Consider the following 22,302-nt stretch of genomic DNA (forward strand, 5'->3'; position numbering starts at 1 on the left):
GGCAAAAGTTCCAGTTATTTAGGGAAATCTGCAAGCCCATTTCATATTTTTAAAGAAAGCAAATGTAGGAAGCATCTATTTTTAATTTTACAATGCAGCCTATGTGTTTAAAAACAATATGCTTGAAAGAAAAACGTTTTTCTTTTCTTAACACAAGTAATATGTCTTTATCAGAGAAATTAGAAAACACTGGAAAAAATAAAGCCAAAAATTATTTCATAATTTTATCTCCCAAAGGTAACAGTTCAAAGGTGATATACACCTTCTAGACGTTTTTCCTATGGATGTTCGTGATACATGTGTGTTTCCAAAAACGGTATCATTCTCTTTTGTAACCTGTTTGACAAAACTGTATATACACATATATATAAATATGTATCACAGTAAATATAGAAGTATAGTCTAGTCTTTAGTGGAGGCTTAGTATTCTGTTATATCATGATGTATTTAATTCTCAATTTTAGGTTGTTTCTGATTTTTGCCACAATAAATGATTCTTTGAATTTTCTGGTTACTAAATTTTTTATATATATAAATTTATTTATTTTTGGCTGTGTTGGGTCTTCATTTCTGTGCAAGGGCTTTCTCAAGTTGCGGCGAGCGGGGGCCACTCTTCATCGCAGTGCGCGGGCCTCTCACTGTCGCGGCCTCTCTTGTTGCGGAGCACAGGCTCCAGACGCGCAGGCTCAGTAGCTGTGGCTCACGGGCCCAGTTGCTCCGCAGCATGTGGGATCTTCCCAGACCAGGGCTCGAACCCGTGTCCCCTGCATTGGCAGGCAGATTCTCAACCACTGCGCCACCAGGGAAGCCCTGGTTACTAAATATTTACATTCCTTCAGAGAAAACCCAAACGGAGGCCTGGTGTATAGGAAATGGAACGAGCTAGGCTTGCTGGTGGTAGGACTTTCCAAGAAATAGATGAAACGGTTTTGTATTTCACACTGTCAGAGAACCACTGGAGTCATGATTTATAGCATACAGTTGACATGGCTGGTTTCTTGTCATTGTGTTATATATACTACCTTTGTCAGCCAAAAATCATCTTTCCCTCTGGAACACTGAGGGCTACTACATTGGAATGGGTCATTAGGGAGGGAGATACAAAAAGGGAGGCTATCAGTTGGGTTAGTTATAGGGCAACTGCAGAGAAAGAATACATTTCAGATATTGCAGAATCAAAATATTAAACATCATTAAATAAACAAGGCAGAGAGACCCAAAGATGTCCATATGAGGCTCTTCTAACAGTTTAAGTGGACCATGAGGCAAGTATGTTTACTTCAGCAAGCTCTTCTTTCTTGTATCTCAGCCAAATAGGCCAGCATATGCTTAGTTCAAGGAGCCATTTCAAAAGGGATGGTTTGCTAACCAGAGTTGACTATGGAATTGTGAACATTTCACGTAATAGCAATTTAAAATAAATTACAATTTAAAGGTTAAAGCATCAAAAGTCATCTAAAATCTCCTCAACAGTAGATTGAAACTGTGTGATTCTTATTCTAGCCATTTTTTCTTCTTCAGATAAATACAATTTTATGAATTCTGCCTATTTAAATTAATTCTTTACTTGTTAAATAACAACCAAAAAATCTTACAGCTAATTAGATTGGTTTGGAGAAAAGCATTCAGGAGCTATCCAAATTGAGTCAGAGAAGACTTAACACCTAGCTCATGAGTATTTCAGTGGGCTGCATTACCCTAAAAGGTCCATTAGGTTACTGTTGACTTTTATGGAAAGTTCTAGTAGGTGTAAAGACCTTTATGTGGGCTTGAAGCGTTTACAGAAAGGCAGTTCGTCTGTTTCACAATAAAATAGTATGAATTCTTTTTTTTTTCCTATTTCTTTATTTTTTGGGGGGGCTGCGTTGGGTCTTTGTTGCTGCACGCGGGCTTTCTCTAGTTGCGGCGAATGGGGGCTACTCTTCATTATGGTGCGCGGGCTTCTCATTGTGGTGGCTTCTCTTGTTGTGGAGCATGGGCTCTAGGCTTGTGGGCTTCAGTAGTTGCAGCACGCGGGCTCAGCAGTTGTGGCTTGCGTGCTCTAGGGCACAGGCTCAGTAGTTGTGGCACACAGGCTTAGTTGCTCCGTGGCATGTGGGATCTTCCTGGACCAGGACACAAACCCGTGTCTCCTGCATTGGCAGGCGGATTCTTAACCACTGCGCCACCAGGGAAGCCCCATAATATCAATTCTTGATTTTATTTCTCTTTAACAAAGTACCCACAGGTACTTTCATGTTGTAAAGTCTGAGCTAAATATCACATGCTCACCAAATTTTGATTTTGCATCAAGTTGATTATATAAGCTAGTAGAGTAAAATCATGTGTGTGCCCCACGTTGCTTTTGTTCTTAGAGATTTGATACATGGAGCGTGGAGCGGAAAGTTTACTTGGCAATTATGCTATGTACTGCTTCCTACTTTCATTTGGCATTATCAGTATTTAGAAACATCTGGAACTTCTCTATAGTTTCTTCACTGTTATGGCAGCTATGTTTGTTCAATCTTGGGTCCATCGTGCCTTAAAAAAATCATGAAAATGCAATTCTTAATTTCATGGCCTTTGTTTTAGAAGTTCATTGAATCTTCAAAGGAGAATAAATTATATTCAGTATAATCATTTCTTACATTTTAATGTATTGCTCTATGTTATCCAAACCACTGTCAGGTACATGTGAATTCCCTTAATTAATGGAACAAGCAAATGGAATGAACTATTCCACTATAGGAAACTGAGGCCCTGATATTGGAGTACAAGTTAATGCCAGAATAAGCATTAAAACTCAGATTTTCTGAGCATTTTCTGTGTGGATAGTTGTACTGTGTATTTTGTGGTATTCTAATTTTTGAAAAATTGTGTTCAGTGTGTAATTCATATGGTTGCTTTTTGTTAATGCAACAATGTCTTGTTCCTAGACAATGTCAGATAACAAGATAATATAATAGATTCTTTTTGAATAAGGGTAAATATTCATAAATGAGTTATTTAGTGATTTTGCTGGTGAATGTTTTTTTTTTCAGTACCAGGATAATTGCTTTAACTTATTTTTTCTTTTTTTAGACATCTGGCTTTGATGATTATTTATAGAGGTTATAGTGTGTGGTGGAATATTATCTAATGCCTTTTTTAATATTAAAGCCTAAAATACCTATTTTAAGAATTGGAGCTGAATTGTATTCACAGATTTATTTTTTATTTAGTTAAAACCTTGGTGAGTTTAGAATATATAATGAAGTGTTCTTCCTGCCCTTTATCTTCTAGGACTCCATAAGTTTTAAAAAGACTTTTCAGATTATCTTTCATACATTCTCAAATCTGTGAGACCATTGACTATTTATAGTGGGAAAGCCCTGAAAAGCATCTTGAGTCTCTGCCTAAACCCAGAACTAACTCTTTGCTGTGTATGAGATTTTAGACAAATCACCATCTCCCTAGACTGTAGTTTACTTATGTCCAAAAGTTACAGATGCATGAGAGTTCCAGCACCTCTTCCACCTCTCAAATTCTGTAGTGTTTTGGAATAAAGAGTTTATATACAGCTTTTTTTCTTCTATGACATCTTCCCAGTTCTGAGAACTAAGTCTAATGATTTGAGCGCTACGTTATTTCTTAACTTTCTCCCAGTAATGGATTCAGAGTGGCTTTTCTGGATGATGGTGGTAATAGTTGTTTTCTGAGTCCAGCCTAACGTACAGTCTTCTGGGTCTAGATATGAAAGCAGTTTGCCTTTCCCTTCTCAGAAACACCACAGTATGTTCTAAGTTGAGTGTATGGGTCCAGGGGGCAGTCACTGCCTCACCTCTCCTCCTACAGCCAGACTCTGGGGTCAGTGAGTAAGTCCTCATGTTTTAGCTGTGGCCTTTGAAGTACTGAGTAGCTGCCCAATAGTTACTTCCATAGAAATGAGTATTTTCCCTATCACGTGATTTCAGCATCAGCTGCAGGAAAGCTGCGTGTATGTCTTCATTTGCAAGCTTCAGATCTTGCTTGAAATATAAATTTTATTTTCTCATGAAATTCGGAAAGATGTGTTTCCTCATGTGTGTCCGAATGATTTGGGCTTTTAAAAATGCCATTTGGAAGTGGCAGCTTCATTAAATAGTTATGAAATGTCACTATGGGCCCTGTTGGGCAAATAGAAAGGAAGCAGGATATTACAAAAAGAGCAAGACGTATTTCTTGGAATAATTAATAGCTTTCATTCCTTTTACATGCTCGTCACAGCAGTAGCAGCCCATGGGAAGGTAGGTAAGGTAGTTGTTAATCCCATTTTCCAGAGGAATCTGAGCTTGAAGAGGTTAAAGGATTTTGTCAAGAAGAGATGTAGCTGAGTTGGGTCTCAACTGCAGGCTCCTGGCCTCACACAGCTGGTGCTCTTTCTACCACATCGTGCACACAAGACAGTGAAATGATATTTTGTGGCACAGATAACAGTGACGTAGGAATTCAGAGAGGGGGGAAAGATTGTGAAGGAGTGGCCAGGAAAGGCTTTGCAGAGAAGGACCTTAAAGGCTAAGGGAAGAATCTGGAACTTGTTGAAGAGGATTCGAAGGAGCATTCCAAACTGGGGGGAATCACAGGAACTGTCTTCAGGAGTGAACAGTTTTTTGTCCTAGTCAATTAATGGAAGCTATTGGGTTATCTTGCTGTCTCTTAAGAGTTCTACTGGCTATCTCAGACTGCCTGACGGGCTTGCTTTTGCAAGATTAGTGTTTCTTCATTTGGATAGACGCTTGCGGTGCCAGAGAGAGAGAGAGAGAGAGAGAGCGTGTGTGTGTGTGTGTGTATGCGCATGTGTGTGTCTCATGGCCCTATATGGTCTCCTACCATCTGATATTTTTCTATTTTGAAGATGATTGTGTCTGAAGAGGAGATTATCTGACTTTCCTCATCAAAGAGAAGTGAAATAGTACCCTGGCCTTGGTCTGTTCTTTGTGGTTCTGAGGGGCTTTCCCCTCCTGGTGGACTTCTGCATCAGGCAAGGGGAGAAATGAAGAACCTGTATGAAAAGCCCATGTTCATTTCCTTGGGCCTGAACATTCAATCGAGAATTTTTCTTTAGAGTTCTCATAACCACTTCAAGCTGTTGAGCGTTCCCTCGGCTCTTATCCTAATTCTGCTGAGGAATATTTGGAGAGAGGTTTGGGGTCTGATGCCAAGAGATTTCCTTTCGTACAGGACATTCTGCCAGGACTCCCATTTGGTGAGTTTCTTCTTGTCACTCTAGGTAGTAGTAGTGATGATTGAAGCCCCTCTGTAGTGGTTTTTAAGTGGCCAGAGACTCACTTTGGTTTCATATTTCTTTCTGGAGGATGCCCATCTTATTCTCCTTGACCATTCAAGTTGTTTGAAAGCAATTTTCAGTATCAGTGCCATTTTCAGTAGTTTTACTTTCCATTAAACCATCTACATGTTGCTAGTTATAAGGGACAGTCCCTTAGATATTGAGTAGATATTGATTGAGTACCTTCTGGGCCCTGGGAAGGTAAGATACATGGATGCTTAAAGATTGTAGCCCTTCCATGGTCACTCATAGCCCCCTGGGAGAGTCTAGACAGACACTTGACCACAAGGGAATATGTCGGGAAGGTGCACAGCACTGTAGATGCTCAGAAGAGACAATGCCCAACTGTTTTGCAAGGTCTGGAATAGCTTTTAAGCTTTACTGCCATTTGGTTGATTGTTATTTGGTCTGGGAAATTGGAAGTTGGACATACTGTCCATTTTCATTCCAGCGTCAGATTTGGGGGTTCAGTAGGGACAAGTTTGGACTTTGAAATCAGAAGACCTGAGTTCAGGTCCTGTTTGTGCCAGTACCTCCCAGTGTGTCCATAGGGAGTTCATAGTTACTAGGGAAGAAAAGGGATGGAGAGCAGGACAGCCTTGATGAAGTCAGTTTAAGAAATCCTGGTAGAGTTTCTTTACTGGAGGATTTCCAGGAGCTTCTAACATACTAATGTGTACTGCTGGCCCTAGGAAGGATTATGGTATGCAGTTCCTAGGCTCATTTGATTTTTTTTTTTTAAAGCATGGAGCCCTTTATCAGATTATTATTCCGCAAAGCATACTTAGGAAACACTGTCGTCACTGATTTCTATCTCTTAAACCTACGAACTTGTGCAGGTTTTTTTGCAGTTAGCACAACATTATTTTATTTTATTTTGTTTTTTACTTTTGGGGCACGCCCTGAGGCATGTGGGATCTTAGTGGCCCGACCAGGGATCAAACCCACGCCCCCTGCATTAGAAGTGCAGAGTCTTAACCACCAGACTGCCAGGGAAGTCCCAACACAACATTCTTTTGAGATTAAAAAAAAAGTTAGCCCACTATTGGAGAGTGTGTTTTCATCATGAGCTATAGCGGACAGTTAACTATTGGATATGATAGAAAATTTGAGAAAGAAAAAAAGACCCTACCTTTTTTTACTGAGGCATAATTGACAAATAACCTTAGTTTTATATTCTACAATAATTTGATATGTGCGTACCCTACAAAGTGGTCACCACAATAAGTCTAGTTGCCATCGGGCACCATATAATTGACTCCTCTTTCACCGATTTCACTCACCTCCAACCCTCCTCTCCTCTGGTAACCACCAATGTCTTCTCTGTATCTGTAAGTTTTGTTTTGTTTTGTTGTGGTTTTTTTTTTTTTTTTTTGGATTCCACATATAAGTGGTATCATATGACTTATTTCACTTAGCATAATACCCTCTAGATCCATCCATGTTGTCAAAAATGGCAAGTGTACACTTGGTGGGAATGTAAATTGATGCAGCCACTATGGAAAATAGTATAAGGGTTCTCAAAAAAGTTGAAAGAGAACTACCATGTGATCCAGCTATTCCCCTTCTGGGTATTTATCTGAAGAATAGGAAAACACTAATTCAAAGAGGCATATATACCCCTTTGTTCATTGCAGCATTATTTACAGTACCCAAGATATGGAAATAACCTTTGTGCACCCATGGATGAATGGCCAAAGAAGATGTAGTGTATATATTTACAATGGAATGCTACTCAGCCATAGAAAACAAAAACAGAAACAAAAAAGCAGACCCTTTTTAGTGCTAGGTTGTGTATCATCAACTTTCGCATGTGGTGTTTAAAGTACTGACAACACCCCTGTGAAGGAGATATTTGATTATGTCCATTTTAGAGATTAATAAGCTGAAGTTCAAGTAGTAGGTTATCCATGGAGATGCTGAAAGTCAAACTATGGTCTGTCTTTTGCCAAAGGCCATGTTTCATTAACCATGATGCTTTGTTAGAGAGCTAGGTCTTTTATTTTTAACTTTTCTTTTTTTTTAAATTTTAAATGATTATTACAAAATTAATACATGCTTATTAAAGAAAAGTAGGTGGGAGAGAAGTAGAAAATGTCCCCAGGCCCATCATCAAGTAGAACTTCAGTCAGTATGTGATATATTTCTTTCCCATTATTTTATGCAATGTTATGTTCATTAACCATAATTGTGGTTAAATATATGTATATATAATATATACATTTTTATACATATATTTATACATAAATAAATTTATAAAACTTCGAATTCTGCTTTTGACTCTCCCCTCCAGATGTGCATTTTGGTTACTGCCACATCACTGGTTAAGTATTTTAATAAATAAATATAGTAAACCAGGACTTGGAAACTTGTAGCTCTTTTATGCAAGCTGCCACTTGACCACGGGCAGGTTCCTTGACCTTCTGGTACTCAGTTTCCTCGCGCCTAAGTGAGGGAGTTGGTTCAGAGCACTGATTTTGAAACTATGGTATCCCACGAAACCTCCTGGAGGCTGGGAGTAAAGATATCATCAGAGCAAGGAGGACCCTGGCCCTTCATTCCATCTGTTTCAACCTAAGCATCTACATTTATAACTCTTTTATAGATTTGGGGTCCAAGCACATTTGGAAAAAGGAACTCATTGACTTTTTATAGAACAGGATAAAATTGTTGGACCAGATGATCCTGAAGCTCAGCATTTCTGTGATTCTCCTTTATGATATCTGTTAAGTTGTGTGCGTTCTTAATGTTTTAAAACATTTCTTCACCAGATAGAGTGGTAGATTAAGCAGATTTGATACATTCTTTAAGATGATCTCAGGAACCATGTAATAAGCACAAAAAGAATCACTGATCAGGGCTTCCCTGGTGGCGCAGTGGTTGAGAGTCCACCTGCTGATGCAGGGGACACAGGTTCGTGCCCCGGTCCAGGAAGATCCCACATGCCGCGGAGCGGCTGGGCCCGTGAGCCGTGGCGACTGAGCCTGCGTGTCCGGTGCCTGTGCTCCTCAACGGGAGAGGCCACAACAGTGAGAGGCCCGCGTACCACCAAAAAAAAAAAAAAAAAAAAAAAAGAATCACTGATCAGTACTGAGCAATGTCTAAAGCACTGTCGAATTATTTCTTAGCAAATCTACCACTGCCTTTGACTTGATCCATCTCAGGTCCAATTTAATGCTCTTTTAGGGAAGACTAACCAGGGAATCAGTGGTCCCTTAAACTAATACATGTTTGAAAACTATGGACTTTTACCAGTACCTGATTTTCCATTTTCCTCATGCATGTTAAGGTTTTGCATTTTGAGGGGATTGATTTTCGAGTCCCAGTGTCTTGACTTTTTCTCTTGCCTCCACAGAAGGAAGAATCTTGTTCAAAAATGAGGTGAATTAATGCTCAAGCACTCAAGAACCCCGGACAGCTACATGAAGTGTTTAAAAACTGCCCTGACCATCTCGCCACACAAGTCTGTCATGAGGCCTGACAGGATGAGTGCACCACGGAGGCACAGTGTCCTGCCCTGCAGGAACGGTGACTGCTGACCTGCCGGGAGCAAGCGGGGGGCCGCATGTTGTCTGCCAGTACAATGAAGGAAGTGGTTTATTGGTCACCCAAGAAGGTGGCAGACTGGCTGCAGGAGAATGCTATGCCAGAATACTGTGAGCCTCTGGAACATTTCACAGGCCGCGACTTGATCAACCTAACCCAGGAGGATTTCACAAAACCCCCCCTGTGCCGAGTCTCCTCCGACAATGGGCAGCGGCTCTTGCACATGATAGAGACCCTGAAGATGGAGCACCACTTGGAAGCACACAAGAATGGCCACGCCAATGGGCACCTCTGCATTGGCACAGACGTCCTCGCCCCTGATGGCAGCTTCAGCATCAAGGTCAAACCCAAGGGGATGCCAAATGGGTATAGGAAGGAGATGATAAAGATCCCCATGCCAGAGCCAGAGCGCTCCCAGTACCCCATGGAGTGGGGCAAGACTTTCCTGGCCTTTCTTTATGCACTTTCCTGCTTTGTTCTCACCACAGTGATGATCTCGGTCGTCCATGAACGAGTACCTCCTAAGGAGGTGCAGCCTCCACTACCGGACACGTTTTTTGACCATTTTAACCGGGTGCAGTGGGCCTTTTCTATTTGTGAAATTAATGGCATGATCCTTGTAGGACTCTGGTTAATTCAGTGGCTGCTCTTAAAATACAAGTAAGTAAAGCAAAAGCTTGCAGATTCAGTGATTGGGGTTTCTCACTGCAGATGTTTGATATTCATTATTGGGAAATGAAATTTATCAAGCAGTAGGAATCAAAGCACATTTCTCTTTTTTTTGTTTGTTTTTAAACCACATATTCTGTTGAACCAACTAAAGCTCTGGCAACTTGCAGAAAGTTCTGTGCTTGTTGCCTGTTTTGTACAAGATTCATACAGAATGATGAGTAGAATTGTTAGAGGTGAGGTTTTTCTATTTTCACTTCACAGGAAGGGAAACCCTCAGACATCTTCAGAGAGTACAGGCTATTGAACCACAGAAAAACTACCCAGTCTTGGTGTTTTTAACCCATCACATCAGTTGTCGACAGTTGGCCTATGGACCATGAGTGGCTGTGTAGCTTTTCCCACACAGAGTCAGATATCTAGAACTTAGCAATATGTATTTAAAGATGTTTCACACAAAGAATTTAGAACAGCTAGTCCAGAGTGGCTTGGACTAGTGGGAGAATGATACCCACAGGGAATGACTTTAGGTGGGATGTGGATGAACCTACATGGCTTTCCACCTTTTATAGAATGTGTGGTATTTAAAGCAGTATTCCATTCAAGTTTCTCAGGGTTTTTATATTTTATTTTTTTGTGGTACGCGGGCCTCTCACTGTTGTGGCCTCTCCCGTTGCAGAGCACAGGCTCCGCATGCGCAGGCTCAGCGGCCATGGCTCACGGGCCCAGCCGCTCCGCGGCATGTGGAATCTTCCCGGACCAGGGCACGAACCCATGTCCCCTGTATCGGCAGGGGGACTCTCGACCACTGCGCCACCAGGGAAGCCCTCTCAGGGTTTTTAAATAGGTATCTCCTTTCAGTTTCAGGTGGATCCAAAGTGGCTTTCATGTCCCAAGCTCTAAACTCAATGCAGACAAGCTGTTTGCTTGGGTTGCCTGTAGCAAACTAAACACCTACATTGTCCTCATCTTTGGTGTCTGATTTTTTCCATTAGCGGAACATCTTTATGGCTTCCATGCATGGGAGTTGGAAACTGGTTTGCTAAGGATCTGAGTTTCTCTCTGGTGGACTGTGTTTCATGACCCACAGTATGGTTGAATATTAAGGAGATCATCTTAAATCAAGAAAACAAAATGCAGACTGAGAATTTATGTTGAACTTTAACGGAAATGATGAGTTTTTTCCTGGTACGTTTCATAAGGTCTGTGTTTTTTTTACCTTATAAATTATGTATCTACAAGTGGAAATAAAAGCAATTCCTGACTCTTTGCCAGGAAAGGGCTATCTTAACCTTGTATAAAGGAAGTAATTTAAGCGGCCAGTTTTTTGGGGGGCTGGTTTGGCAGTCCTGGAGTTTAAGCTAAATTTGAAATAGGAGCAATTGTCTGGGATGCATTTGATTTGGTGGAAGACTGTTTTTTGTTTGCTTTAGTTTTAAGAGGCTAAATAGATAAGAATAGGCCTTAGAAATATGAGATGCTCAAAATTTATTAACTACATTCTTCCGGCTGTCAAACTTCAGTTCTGCTTTTGACTTTCAAGCTTTTTTCCCTAGAAGCTCATTAGAAAACAATGCCCGCACGTTTTGCCGCTTCAGAGCCAAGGTCAACTCAAATTAGGTTTCCTGGGGTCTTCCTGATTTTTGTTTATATGAGTTTGTTTTCTGGTTTTTATCAAAATTCTTACATGCAAGCTAATAATTTACTGCCCCAGAATATATCATTATGTACTTATACATAATCTGTGCAAGTTCAAATCTTTCACAGAGCTGACTTTTGAATAATTTTATTCTTGTTCTAAGAAGTGTCCTAACCATAGGGATAATTTCTTTAAAGTATATTACTGTTTATATTTCTCTCAGCAGGGACTTTTCCTCAAATCTGTTTCTCTTTAAGCTTTCTAATTTCATGTTTTACCGGTATTTATTGCTAATACTGTAGTCATTTGTATATTTAAATTGTTCTACAGCCATAAATCAGTTGACTCACACCTTGGGCAAAATTAACCCAGGGCTAGGACACAGGCAGCCTGGGCTCCAGCCCCAGCCATGCCCTCACATGGTGGGTGGTGTGGATGAATCTCCAAATCTCAGGAGCCTTGTTTCTCTCACAGATAAATAAAGACCCTCTCAGTCTAGATGATTTCTGTTGTTCTATACAACTGTGTTTTATTTGATTCTAACATTATTGAATGGGCCAGTTATGTTTGAGTATTATTAACCACAGAGCATTTTTCGTCCAGAGTACATCCAACTAAGGATTCTTTAAGGTCCTCTCTCTGGTTTCCACGTCAGCAGGATAACTCAACTGTTGTCATGATAATCCTAAGCATCCCCACCCTTGTCCTGCTACTGGGACACATCTCTGGCTTCCCGTCTCCGTCCTTGAGACCTGTCTTCAGTGTGTGTGGCACACCAGACATGGAAGAGGTAGGAAGAAAGATAGAGCTTGACACACCAAGCAGTGGGTATTAATGAGCTCTCTTTCCCTGGCCTTCATAAAGAAGATTAAACTGTTGCATACAGTCAGAGATCCCTTGTTTCTAGTTATTCGGCTACGGCAGTGTAACAGGTTTATTATTAGGTATGTTGGGAAAATGGATCCTTCTGGTTATGGAATATTCTGTTTAAAAGTGACAACCTCTCATTTTGTGCTTGACTCTTCTGACACTTGACCCCTCTCCCCAACCTCCACCAGGAAGTTTGCTACTTAGGAGTATGTCCAGACCTCCTAGGAATTAAACCTGCCTGATCAGTAATTTCCAAAGGGACATTTTAATTTTACTTTGACTTTAAGAGTCTTGGAGCCTTAAAAAATCAGCCTATTCCTTCTTGCTTCTTTATCTTCTACTTTTTAGAGAAGAATCAGGGGCTGAAACTGTAGAGGATGACTTATTGAGAAATGATATGCCGGAATTTGAGCAACATCTCCTGACAGCAAACCCTTCAGCCAGATGTTCAAGGTGCTAGCAAACATGGGTGCCCGAATTTATGACATTGTGACATTTGGTTCTATCCTTATGCTGTATACAGTTGTCCTTTACTGTTAAACATAAGTTTTGTTTTTTGTACTTAAATTTTTTTTGCGTCCTCTCATTCTTAACATCTCCCCCTCATGTCTATATGTACATATGCTGATATATACATAGGTCCGCATGGGGCTTCCATAACGTCGTGAAGTTGGAAAGCAACAACAATGCCTGTCCTTGACAAGTTTTTGATTTTTAAAATTGTAAATAATGTTGTCTCCCCATTTAGAATTGGACTTTCAAGCCACTGACTAGGAAAAATTCCTGGGAAATCTCTGCATTTGTGTCAGACTTCACTGCAAAACAGGTATCCCTTGTTTTAAGAAAGTGTGATTAAAGAATATGTTAAAGGGACAGATTTGGTAGGGACTTTCCATGCATGGCTATATCGTAGCTGACACGATGGCACCCAAATGTGATACAGGTGGCTCAGCGCTATTAGGACGTTGTAAACGCCCACCAAGAAGAAGGCCAAGGAGCAGGGTGGCAGAATTTCCAAGCCAAGAATTTTCTAGCCACTCGAGAAAGCACTATGACTTAGTATGGTGGTCATAGGTACCTCAAACTCAACTTTTCTAAAACCAGATTTGTCATTTTTTTCTTTCAACTTGTTCTTCCTCCTATGTGGGCAGTGACATTTCCTAGAAACCTAGAACTTCTCGGTTCCTTTCATATAAATAGCCACTAAGTTCTGTCCATTCTAATTTCAGATTCATTACCTCTTTCCATTCCTACTTAGTGATGAATAGCGGGTGCTCAGATGGAGGCCCAGTTCCTTAGCCTGAAGCCTAGGGTCCTTCATAATCTGACCCCAGGCTGTTCGACCTCATCTCCAGCTACTCTACTCCACGGTTTTCCTTGAACACTTCAAGCTCATATCACAGTCCATTCTATTCATTGTGTGTGTATCTCCTTCATTGCTACACTTTTAAGTTCCCCAAGGGAAAAGACCAGATCCTTTTTGTCATTCATCTTTATATCCCACTGCCTGATACAGAGTCTGGCACATAGAAAGTGCTTGTTTAAAATTCATTCATTCATTCAACTTGTATTCACTGAGAACCTACTGTGTGCCAGGCACTGTGGTAGACCCTGGGGGTGCTGCAGTGAGCAGAGGCCCCTGATGTTCTCACATCAGCTTGTATTCTGACCAGGGTGTAACAGTCCTGAACAAATGAATATATAATACCAGGCAGTGATAAGAGAAATGGAGGAAAATAAAGCAGTCTAAAGGGTTAGAAAGTGTTGGGGATAGTGGGGAGGAGGTGGTATTTTAGATTGGGTGATCAGGAAAGTCCTCTAATGAGGTGACAGTTGAGCAGACACCCGAATCAAATGGGGGTGTACCAAGTAGGTGTTTGGGGCAGGAGCAGTCAAGACAGGAGGCACAGCAAGTACAGAGTCTCTGAGGTTTACCTGGGGAATAGCCACGGGACTGTGTGGCCAAGCGAGCTGGGAGGAAGCAGTGACACGGGGTCAGGGAGGTATGGATGACATCGTGGGCTGTGGAAAAAGAGGCAGAATTTTTGTTCCAAGTGTGATGATGTCATTAGGGGAGAATGATGTCAACAGATTGGTATTTTAAAAGAAGCCCTCTGGCTGCCGTTTAGAGAATAGGGAAGCAAGAGTGGAAGGCGGGGGATGGGTGTTAGGATGCCATTACAAATGGTCCAGTTGGAAGATGACCGCGACTTAGACTCACGTTTGGCCAATGAATACATTTTGTGCTGGGCTGTGGGGAAGGGATAAACTTCCTAGAAGCTGTGGCTTCTGTTACATTTAGAACTCCTTCATCTTTTATAGCCACAGGGCTGACTTCTGTTACAGTATCTCATACAGGGTTTTGGGGTCTCTCTGTGAATCTCTGAATTTTATTTGAAATTTAATGAGGAATGAACCATAGATTGAGATAGAAATCACTAATTTGAGAGCTCCCTCAACGTTGCTTGAATATATTTTACTTCAGAGCAAAGTCAGGTGATGCGTATATTTGTTTTCTGTCATGGCTGCTTTTAGATCAGATATTTGCCTAAAAGGAGTAGCACAAGTCAGGTGGGGAGTGAGGGTAGACAGTAAAGCGATGAATTAAATATTGCAGGATATATTGATCCACTGGTGGTGTAAAGATTTGAAGAAAAAAGAAAAGGAGCCATTGGGTAGTTGGGATGTGGGGTGGAGTTGAAAGAGCTTTGTGGTTGAGGCATTTGGGGCATGGAGTAGAACATTCTGGCATAAACAGTTGTATAGAGTTATGGAGAGAGTGGTAGAATGGTCACCAAGTAGGTTCTTTGAAAACTGATCTCATACCAAAAGGAAAGGAACTAGAGAAGGAAGTGCTGTTGGCAGATCCTGCTTAAGACTTGACATCTCTATTCGGAACTGTTTCTGGGGGCTTCCTTGATCCCGAAGGAAGGAACAGATACGGTTTTCCAGTGTGGCTTTCCCAGGATTACACTCTGAGAATACTGCAGTGGATTTTTAGGTGTTTGGCAGCAGTACGTTTTTTATGTTGGGAGACCGCTTTGGAAAAGACTTACTTTGTATTTTACCCTTTGGTAAATGCCCTGGGTTTGGAGGCCTTATCTGTTGGGAGGGTGTCTGCCAACAGAAGAAGGTTTATCTACAGTATTTGCCTCTCTCCTGTGAATGGAATGTAATTTCCAAGGACAGAAGCCTTGTGCTGATTGGCAACTGCTGCTGTCAGGTGCTAATTTGATTTTTTTGTTTGTTTCTTTTGTGTCTTATTCAACAGGCTAGACTCTCCACTAACATTTATCTTTCATTTTACCCCAGTTTGATTCCATCAGTGTTTCTTTTCACATTAAGTTGATTGGATCAAAGTACTTATCTCTTTCCTCTTCTACTCCCCAAGGTAGTTTATGACCACAGTTACTGTCAACCTTTTTTCAATTGTTTTTAAGTCTCTGATGGTTGTGACTAAGTTACGTTCTTAAAAGCTGTTGATGTAGAGCATTTGAGATGAAGCAGGTCCCTTCAATAGAGTTTATTTTCCAAGTTCCAGAAGAGCCTTTTTTTTAAGGCTGTTTCACTTCATTAGAAATCGACGGTACGTTGTGGACCACTAGGCTAGGCTGGTCTCTAATGGAACTTCAGGGCGTCTTTACATTTAGTAATTTGTCAAGAATTATTGAAGACTGGTGCTAGGGATGTAGCAGTGAGCAAAACAAAGCTACATAGAGGTTATCTCCTGGGGAATTTTTGTTTGTTTTCACAGTAACATCTCAGGTTTTTAAAGTGTGTGTTGTCCAGACTCTATCCTAAAGTATGAAACTCATGAGGACAAAAGTTCCCTCATGTTATTGCTTTGGGGGCATCTAGCACATTATTTAATTGGCTGACAGACTGTCATATTCCTCTCCAGCCATAAAGCAAGTTACGAGCTCATGGATCGTCCCTTCCCTTCCTTTCCTCACTCTCTACACATGTACCTGCATCTATTATATACTTACTCAAAGTCTGTTTTCTTCTGTTCCTTTTCATCCATGTTGTCAAAAATCATTATTGCCCTGTTTAAACGGCAGATTCCAAACATTTGAGTAACGAGATTTTTTTTTTTTTTTACATGCACTGTCATTTCATCCAATCAACTCTTTAAGCAGTGTGTTCTCTTGTCTCAGTGAAGATACCTGAGACACAGAAAAGCTGTTGACTTGCCCGAGATGCCACACAGAATATTTTGAGGATTGAAGGCTTTTCGGTATAAATCCAGCCTCATAGTGTCCTGGTATAATAGGCATCTGTCCTCTGGAAATGTGTTTTCTTAACAGATAGAGTAGCATAGATTCAACATGCAGAGGACAGATAGAATGAAAACAGAGTAGTCCTGTGTTGGATAATAAGGTTTATGTGTCATAGACCATCCAGGAGACATTCATACTTGCCCCAGGGTGGACCTGCCAAACCTGAAAGCTATCCCAACTTGGCTGTTCCACAGTAGTTTGTAGAAAGCGTACTGAGTTCTGTCCTACTTGACTGCTGTCCTGTGACCTTCTAGGTGTGGTGTGGCATGGGCCCTACTCACCATGCGTCTGGGAAATGCCCTCTGCCTCCATGCAGTCACGCTTTTCCACTGAAGACTGCTGACCAGGCGCGCCCAACCTTAGACTTTTTCTTGCTGTTTCTAGCAAGTTTTCTCCCCTTGATTCTGACCCTGGGCAGCAGAGCCCGGGGTTAAGATCCTGTTTTCCTTCCTGAGGCCTTCCCTGTCCCATTATCTTCCCGTGTAATCTGGGTGTCCTAGGCTTTTGCAGGCCTCTGCTCGCCCTCCTTGGAGTGGGGAAGGACAGTCACTCTAGGCACTAGATTCGGTTCCAGGCTCTACCTCACTTCTCATTCTCACTTTGTTAGCTCACAGATGGTCTTACCAGCTTTCACCTCTTCTAATTTTTACCAGTTTAGGTCTCAAGACCTAAATACTAGCCTAAACCCTAGGAATTGTAGGGAAACTAAATTCAGTAATTCCAGCAATTTAGGTTTTAAGTTAACATAAATATTATAAGAGGCTTTTTAAACTGAGACTTAGGATAAAAGGGAGAGAAAGCACAAAAAAAAATTGGTGCAATAAATTAGTTTTCATGAGTTAATTTTTATTTATGACATTAAAGGAAAAACTAAGTAGTGTATCTTGCCTGTAGGCCAATTAGAAGATAAACAAAAAGAAAAAAAATTTACTTATGTTGCCTGAGATAAATAATGCTAACATCTGGTTTCATATTCCTTTTCATATTTTTCTGTATGCTCATATAGGTGTAATCTACATAGGTGTGTATTTTTAAGTAGTATCACATTTGCCTTGTATTTTACAGTGTTCCCAGGGATCCTCTCTTTCCCTCTTCTCTTAAAAAACCACCAGGGATGTCTGTCTAAGTATTCATGCTCTTATTTAGAAGTCATCACATATGTCCCCCCTCAACCTGTTTGTATCATGGTAATGGTAGTTAAGCATTCAGTTATACTGTAAATCTCACTGGTTTGTGCTCATCTTATCCCTACAGCCACCTACTAACTGAGGTGAATTTGGTCAAATCACTTAACTACTTATAGTAGCGTTGTTTCCTCACTACAAAATGGGGACAATAAAATAGTGTCTTATGTCAACGTTGTTGTGTGGATGGAGTCAGATAATGTGTATAAAACACTTAACTGAGTCCTTGGCGTCCTCCTGGTTCCCAAGCCTGCCCCGCCCCCGTCCCCATCTTAGTAAATGGCATCTCTGTCCTGCCCCATTCTCAGGCCAAACGCCTCGGTTTTGTTGTTGGTATTTGCTTCCACCCCACATCTGGTCTGTTAATCCCACCACTTCTCGCCACCTCTGTTGTTGCCCTGGGTCTAACCAGCGTCATCTCTTACCTGGGTTGTTGCAGGAGCTTCCTACTGGTCTCTCTGTTTCCATTCTTGTTTCCCTTAAGTCACTTGTCAACTCGGCAGACAGAATGTGTCACTGTACAGTAAGCTGGTGTATGTCACTCTTCTCCCACTTCATACAGTTTTGTTTTGTTTTTTTAATAATTAGTTTCAGTTTTACTTTTTCTTAAATTTTATTTATTTTTGGCTGTGTTGGGTCTTTGTTGCTGCGCGCAGGCTTTCTCTAGTTGTGGCGAGCGGGGGCTACTCTTTGTTGCAATGCGCGGGCTTCTCATTGCCGTGGCTTCTCGTTGCGGAGCAGGGCTCTAGGCGCGTGGGCTTCAGTAGTTGTGGCTTGCAGGCTCTAGAGCGTAGGCTCAGTAGTTGTGGCTCACAGGCTTAGTTGCTCCATGGCATGTGGGATCTTCCCGGATCAGGGCTTGAACCTGTTTCACCTGCATTGGCAGGTGGGTTCTTAACCACTGTGCCACCAGGGAAGTCCCCTCATACAGTTTTTAGGTCAGAGGTCCTTATGGTGACCAAGGAGGTCCCTCCAGACCTCGTGTCCTCATGCACTCTGCTCCCTGACCCCTCTGCCAACACCCACACATACTAGCCTCTGTTTGGAATCTTCTTCCCCAGATGTCCTCATGGTTAACCCTCTCATATACAGGGACACCATCCCTGATCAACTTAGCCCCAAATTGTAACCTCCCATCCTCCAATGACACTTTTGCTTCATTTTAGCCTTTAGCACTTACCTAACATACTGTATATCATCTATCTTGTTTATTGCCTGCCTCTGCCCCTAGAATATAAGGACCACAGGGCAGGCTTTTTGTCCATTCTGTTCACTGCTGTATTTCCAGTGCCCAGAATAATGCCTAGCATATATATATATATATATATATATATATATTTGTTATGAGAATACATAAATAATAATAGCAGCAGCTAACATTAATTGAGTATTGCACTATGATGATTACTGTGCCTAGAATTCAGTAGATGTTAGCCATTGCTGGTGAAGTATGTGCTTATTATGTTTTTAGAATCCAACCCCCTGTTAAAAAGAAAATGTTACTTTTAAGGGTAATCCTTTAGCTTAAGAGCAAACATTCATTGTTGAGTTCTGCCCGCTGTGACTGAACAAGCCTTAAGAATGTGATTCAAGGTAAGTTTTGATGAAGGGAAGGAATGAAGAAAGATCTGTATACATATACGTATTTGTGTTATGTGTACACATACATATTTGTATTATATATACACACACATATGTATATATGCACACATACTATTTTTGTTAATAGCCTAAAATACTGACAAGAAATGTAACTTCTTTTGTTTGGTACTTACGTATGCAGCAGTTTCTGGAGGATACTTGATTTTAACTCTTCATAACTCAAGTAGATCATATTGATGTCTTTCATATCTTATAGCGTAACATTTTTTCTTTATGTTACAATCTATATTTAACTCAGGAAATAATATTTTTTAAAAAAAGATGGCTTAAGTGGGGACAATTTTATAATATGATCTGTTCTTTGCAAATTCCCTAAACTAGTATGGATCATTTCCTGAACTTAATTCTTGCATTATATTGCAGACCTTTTACATGGGACTTAGAAAAAAATATAAGCCACTACCTTTTTTTTTTTTTTTTTTTTTTCTTTTAACTTGACAATTTCATTAGTGAAAAGAGGAACTAATTGAAAATCTGGAGACCTGGGTTTTGTTGTGGCTGTCTCATTGACTGACGCTCTGGCCCCAGGCTAGTACTTAAACTCTTTACATCTTACTTCTTCCTTCTGTAAAATAGTATATGCTAAACAGGAATGTGGTTAACGTAGTTAATACCAAAGATGCAGAACTCTCTTTGAGTTGGATTTTTTTAAGGCAAAGAGGCACCGTGCGTGTACACACACATTTCCGGGCCGGGTACATGGGTCCCTCTCGTTCTCCTGATACATGAACTGCCATCCTCCTGTGTGCACACCCTGGAAGTACTAGGCGAGTCTGGATCTCCCGGGAGAGCATATGTTTTTACTTTTCTGTTTACTCTACAGCATTTATTCCTTCCTTTTTGTTTTACAACCGTTTCCTTGGGATTTTCCTTCTTAAAGTACCGAATTAAGCCCTGGGTTTTCATGATTCACCATCTGGAGCAGTTGAGACTCCTGTGATGGGTAGAAAGCCCAGACAGGGCAATGAGGAGACGGGGGAGGCAAGGGAGGAAGATGGTAGGACTCACAGTCCTTACTTGGATGAATGCCGCCATCTTGGCAGGTGTCATCACTTAAAATATAAGTGCAGAAATGATGCAAGGTGAAGGACTGGTGAGCATCAGCAGAGGTTCATTCTGGCAGATAAATTAAAGAGTTTAAAGGACAAACATTTATGGGAAGCAGGAAAGCACTGTCAGAGGGAGTAAAAAGTGAAGCTGTTAAGCATAGAACCGCAGGTGTTGCCCATATTACCGGTACCGTCATGAGTCTCACTGGGACTAAAACATAAGTAAGGAGCAGCTTTCTTTAAGAGCTTTTCCTCTAACAGAAGGAATGAGGGCCTCTGTTGGTAATGGTGATGCCAATCTTACTATTAAAGATACCGTAAAATACAAAACAAGTTCTGAAGTGATTTGGAGGATGAAGTAGCTCTGCCCAGTTGGGAACATGTAGGAGGCTTCATGCAGAGGTGGTATTTGAGGTAGGTGGATAGAGTAACAGGAGAGGCCAGGGAAAGAGATTTGCTGGCAAAAGCAAGAAACTAGGGTTTTAGGGAACGGATGAGTGGGGCTTGTTTTGCCCAGGGCAGTGGAATTCAGGTCTGCAAGGTAAAACAGTTAAGGTAGCTTGGGGTCATGTTGAGCAGTTGTCGTAATCCAGGGAATCCACGGACTAGTAGCAAGGAACTAAAGGGAGGAAAACAGATTTAAGAAACTCTTTGGAGGTAGCTTCAGCAGAATGTGGGAGTGGGAGTGGGAGTCCGTGAAGAAAGTAAAATGGAGGCTGGCACCAGGCACCTTTTTTAGAGAAGGTGGCCTCTCAGAGACCTGAGTGACAGGCATGTTCCAGGGGTCCAGGCAGAGGGAATGGCTGGCACAGAGATCCTACCTAAGGCAGGAGGGACTTGCGATGATGTGTTCAGTTGCACGAAGGGCATCGGACTGGAGTTGAGGAATGGCGGGGAGAGCAGTGGGAGGTGAGCTTAGAGAGAGGCAGGCCAGATCATCCAGGGCCTCACGAGCTTGGCAAAGGATTTGGATTTTATTCAAAATATAGCTGGCAACTACTGGAGGGTTTTAAAGGACATACTCTGTGTAACTGTTTCAAACAAAGGATGATTCTGGCTGCTCTTTGTAGAAAGGATTTTAGGGAGGCACAAGTGGAATTAGGGACACTAGGTCAAAGGTCATAGTGGAAGTTCAGGCGAGATAGAATGTTGAGAAGTGGATGACATTTCAGAATGAGTGACCAAACACTGGGGGGGACGTAAAGCATATCTAACTGGGCACGGAATGTGCAAACGATAATGAAGAATGGACAGTTTCCTTCTGGATACCTAGAAGGATTTTTTTCAGTACTTTAATAACTAACATGGTTATCATTAAATAACTGTCAGAAGTGCTTATTTTGTAGAGGTCTGGGTCAATACGAAATATGACATAAATATGACAAATATGACATAAATATGACATAAAACACTAAGTGAAAAATCTGAGTTAAGTGGATTTTGATATGTAGCTTAAATGTGATCGGATGTTGGCTCATCGCTTGGTACACAACAGTGTAGTCTCAAAATGAAATTGGGCTTTCTTACACAATTTGAAGCCATTTCCTGAATCTTTTTGTCTTGTGTAATGTATTTATATTTCACCTTAGACTCTCTGAAACTGCAATTTCCCCATCTGTAAAATAAGGATCATAGCCTTTCATTGCAGGTTATTTTAAGAATTAAATGACACAGAGCTTGGCGTAGAGGAGGAATTTGGCAAAACCCTAGTTACTGTTAATAACAGTCTGGGGAAATTCCTCAGTAGCATTTCTCTGAATCATTAAGAAAGATACCGTTTTGCTGGCGAGGAAGCCAATTTCCAAAGAAGTTAATTGAGATGATTCAAATCATCACGCGAGCCTTTGCTAAAGGTAGAGCCAGCATCTGTGTGAAGATAAGCTGGAGACGCCTTGTGTCTGTGGCATATACTGGAGGGACCTGAACTGCGCACTGGCCTCCGTGATTGCTCCAGAGATGTGGGCCTCCCTGATCCTGGTCCAGATACATGTGCTGTCCCCCGTGTTTATCGCCTCCTACTTTGAGATTGTTGCTTAGTTCCACTGCTATGTCTCAGGACCTGTTTGTTTCAAGAGCTGGCAGAGCAGGTCTGAACACTGAAAGAATTGTGCGTCTTCTG

At 41.3% G+C, this 22,302-nt stretch overlaps 1 protein-coding gene across 10 annotated transcripts in view; it reads left to right on the forward strand.

Moving 5' to 3' along the window:
* Nucleotides 1-22,302, forward strand: part of SGMS1 (sphingomyelin synthase 1) — a 293,995-nt gene that overhangs the window by 247,138 nt on the left and 24,555 nt on the right. For all 10 annotated transcript variants that reach the window (XM_019937812.3, XM_019937481.3, XM_019937273.3 and 7 more), the window contains one exon: nucleotides 8,640-9,490. In XM_019937812.3, coding sequence (XP_019793371.1) covers nucleotides 8,850-9,490 — 641 coding nt within the window. In that variant the 5' untranslated portion in view covers nucleotides 8,640-8,849. The remainder of the gene's footprint in view (nucleotides 1-8,639; nucleotides 9,491-22,302) is intronic.

This window comes from Tursiops truncatus, chromosome 16 (assembly GCF_011762595.2).
Source record: "Tursiops truncatus isolate mTurTru1 chromosome 16, mTurTru1.mat.Y, whole genome shotgun sequence".
NCBI lineage: Eukaryota > Metazoa > Chordata > Mammalia > Artiodactyla > Delphinidae > Tursiops > Tursiops truncatus.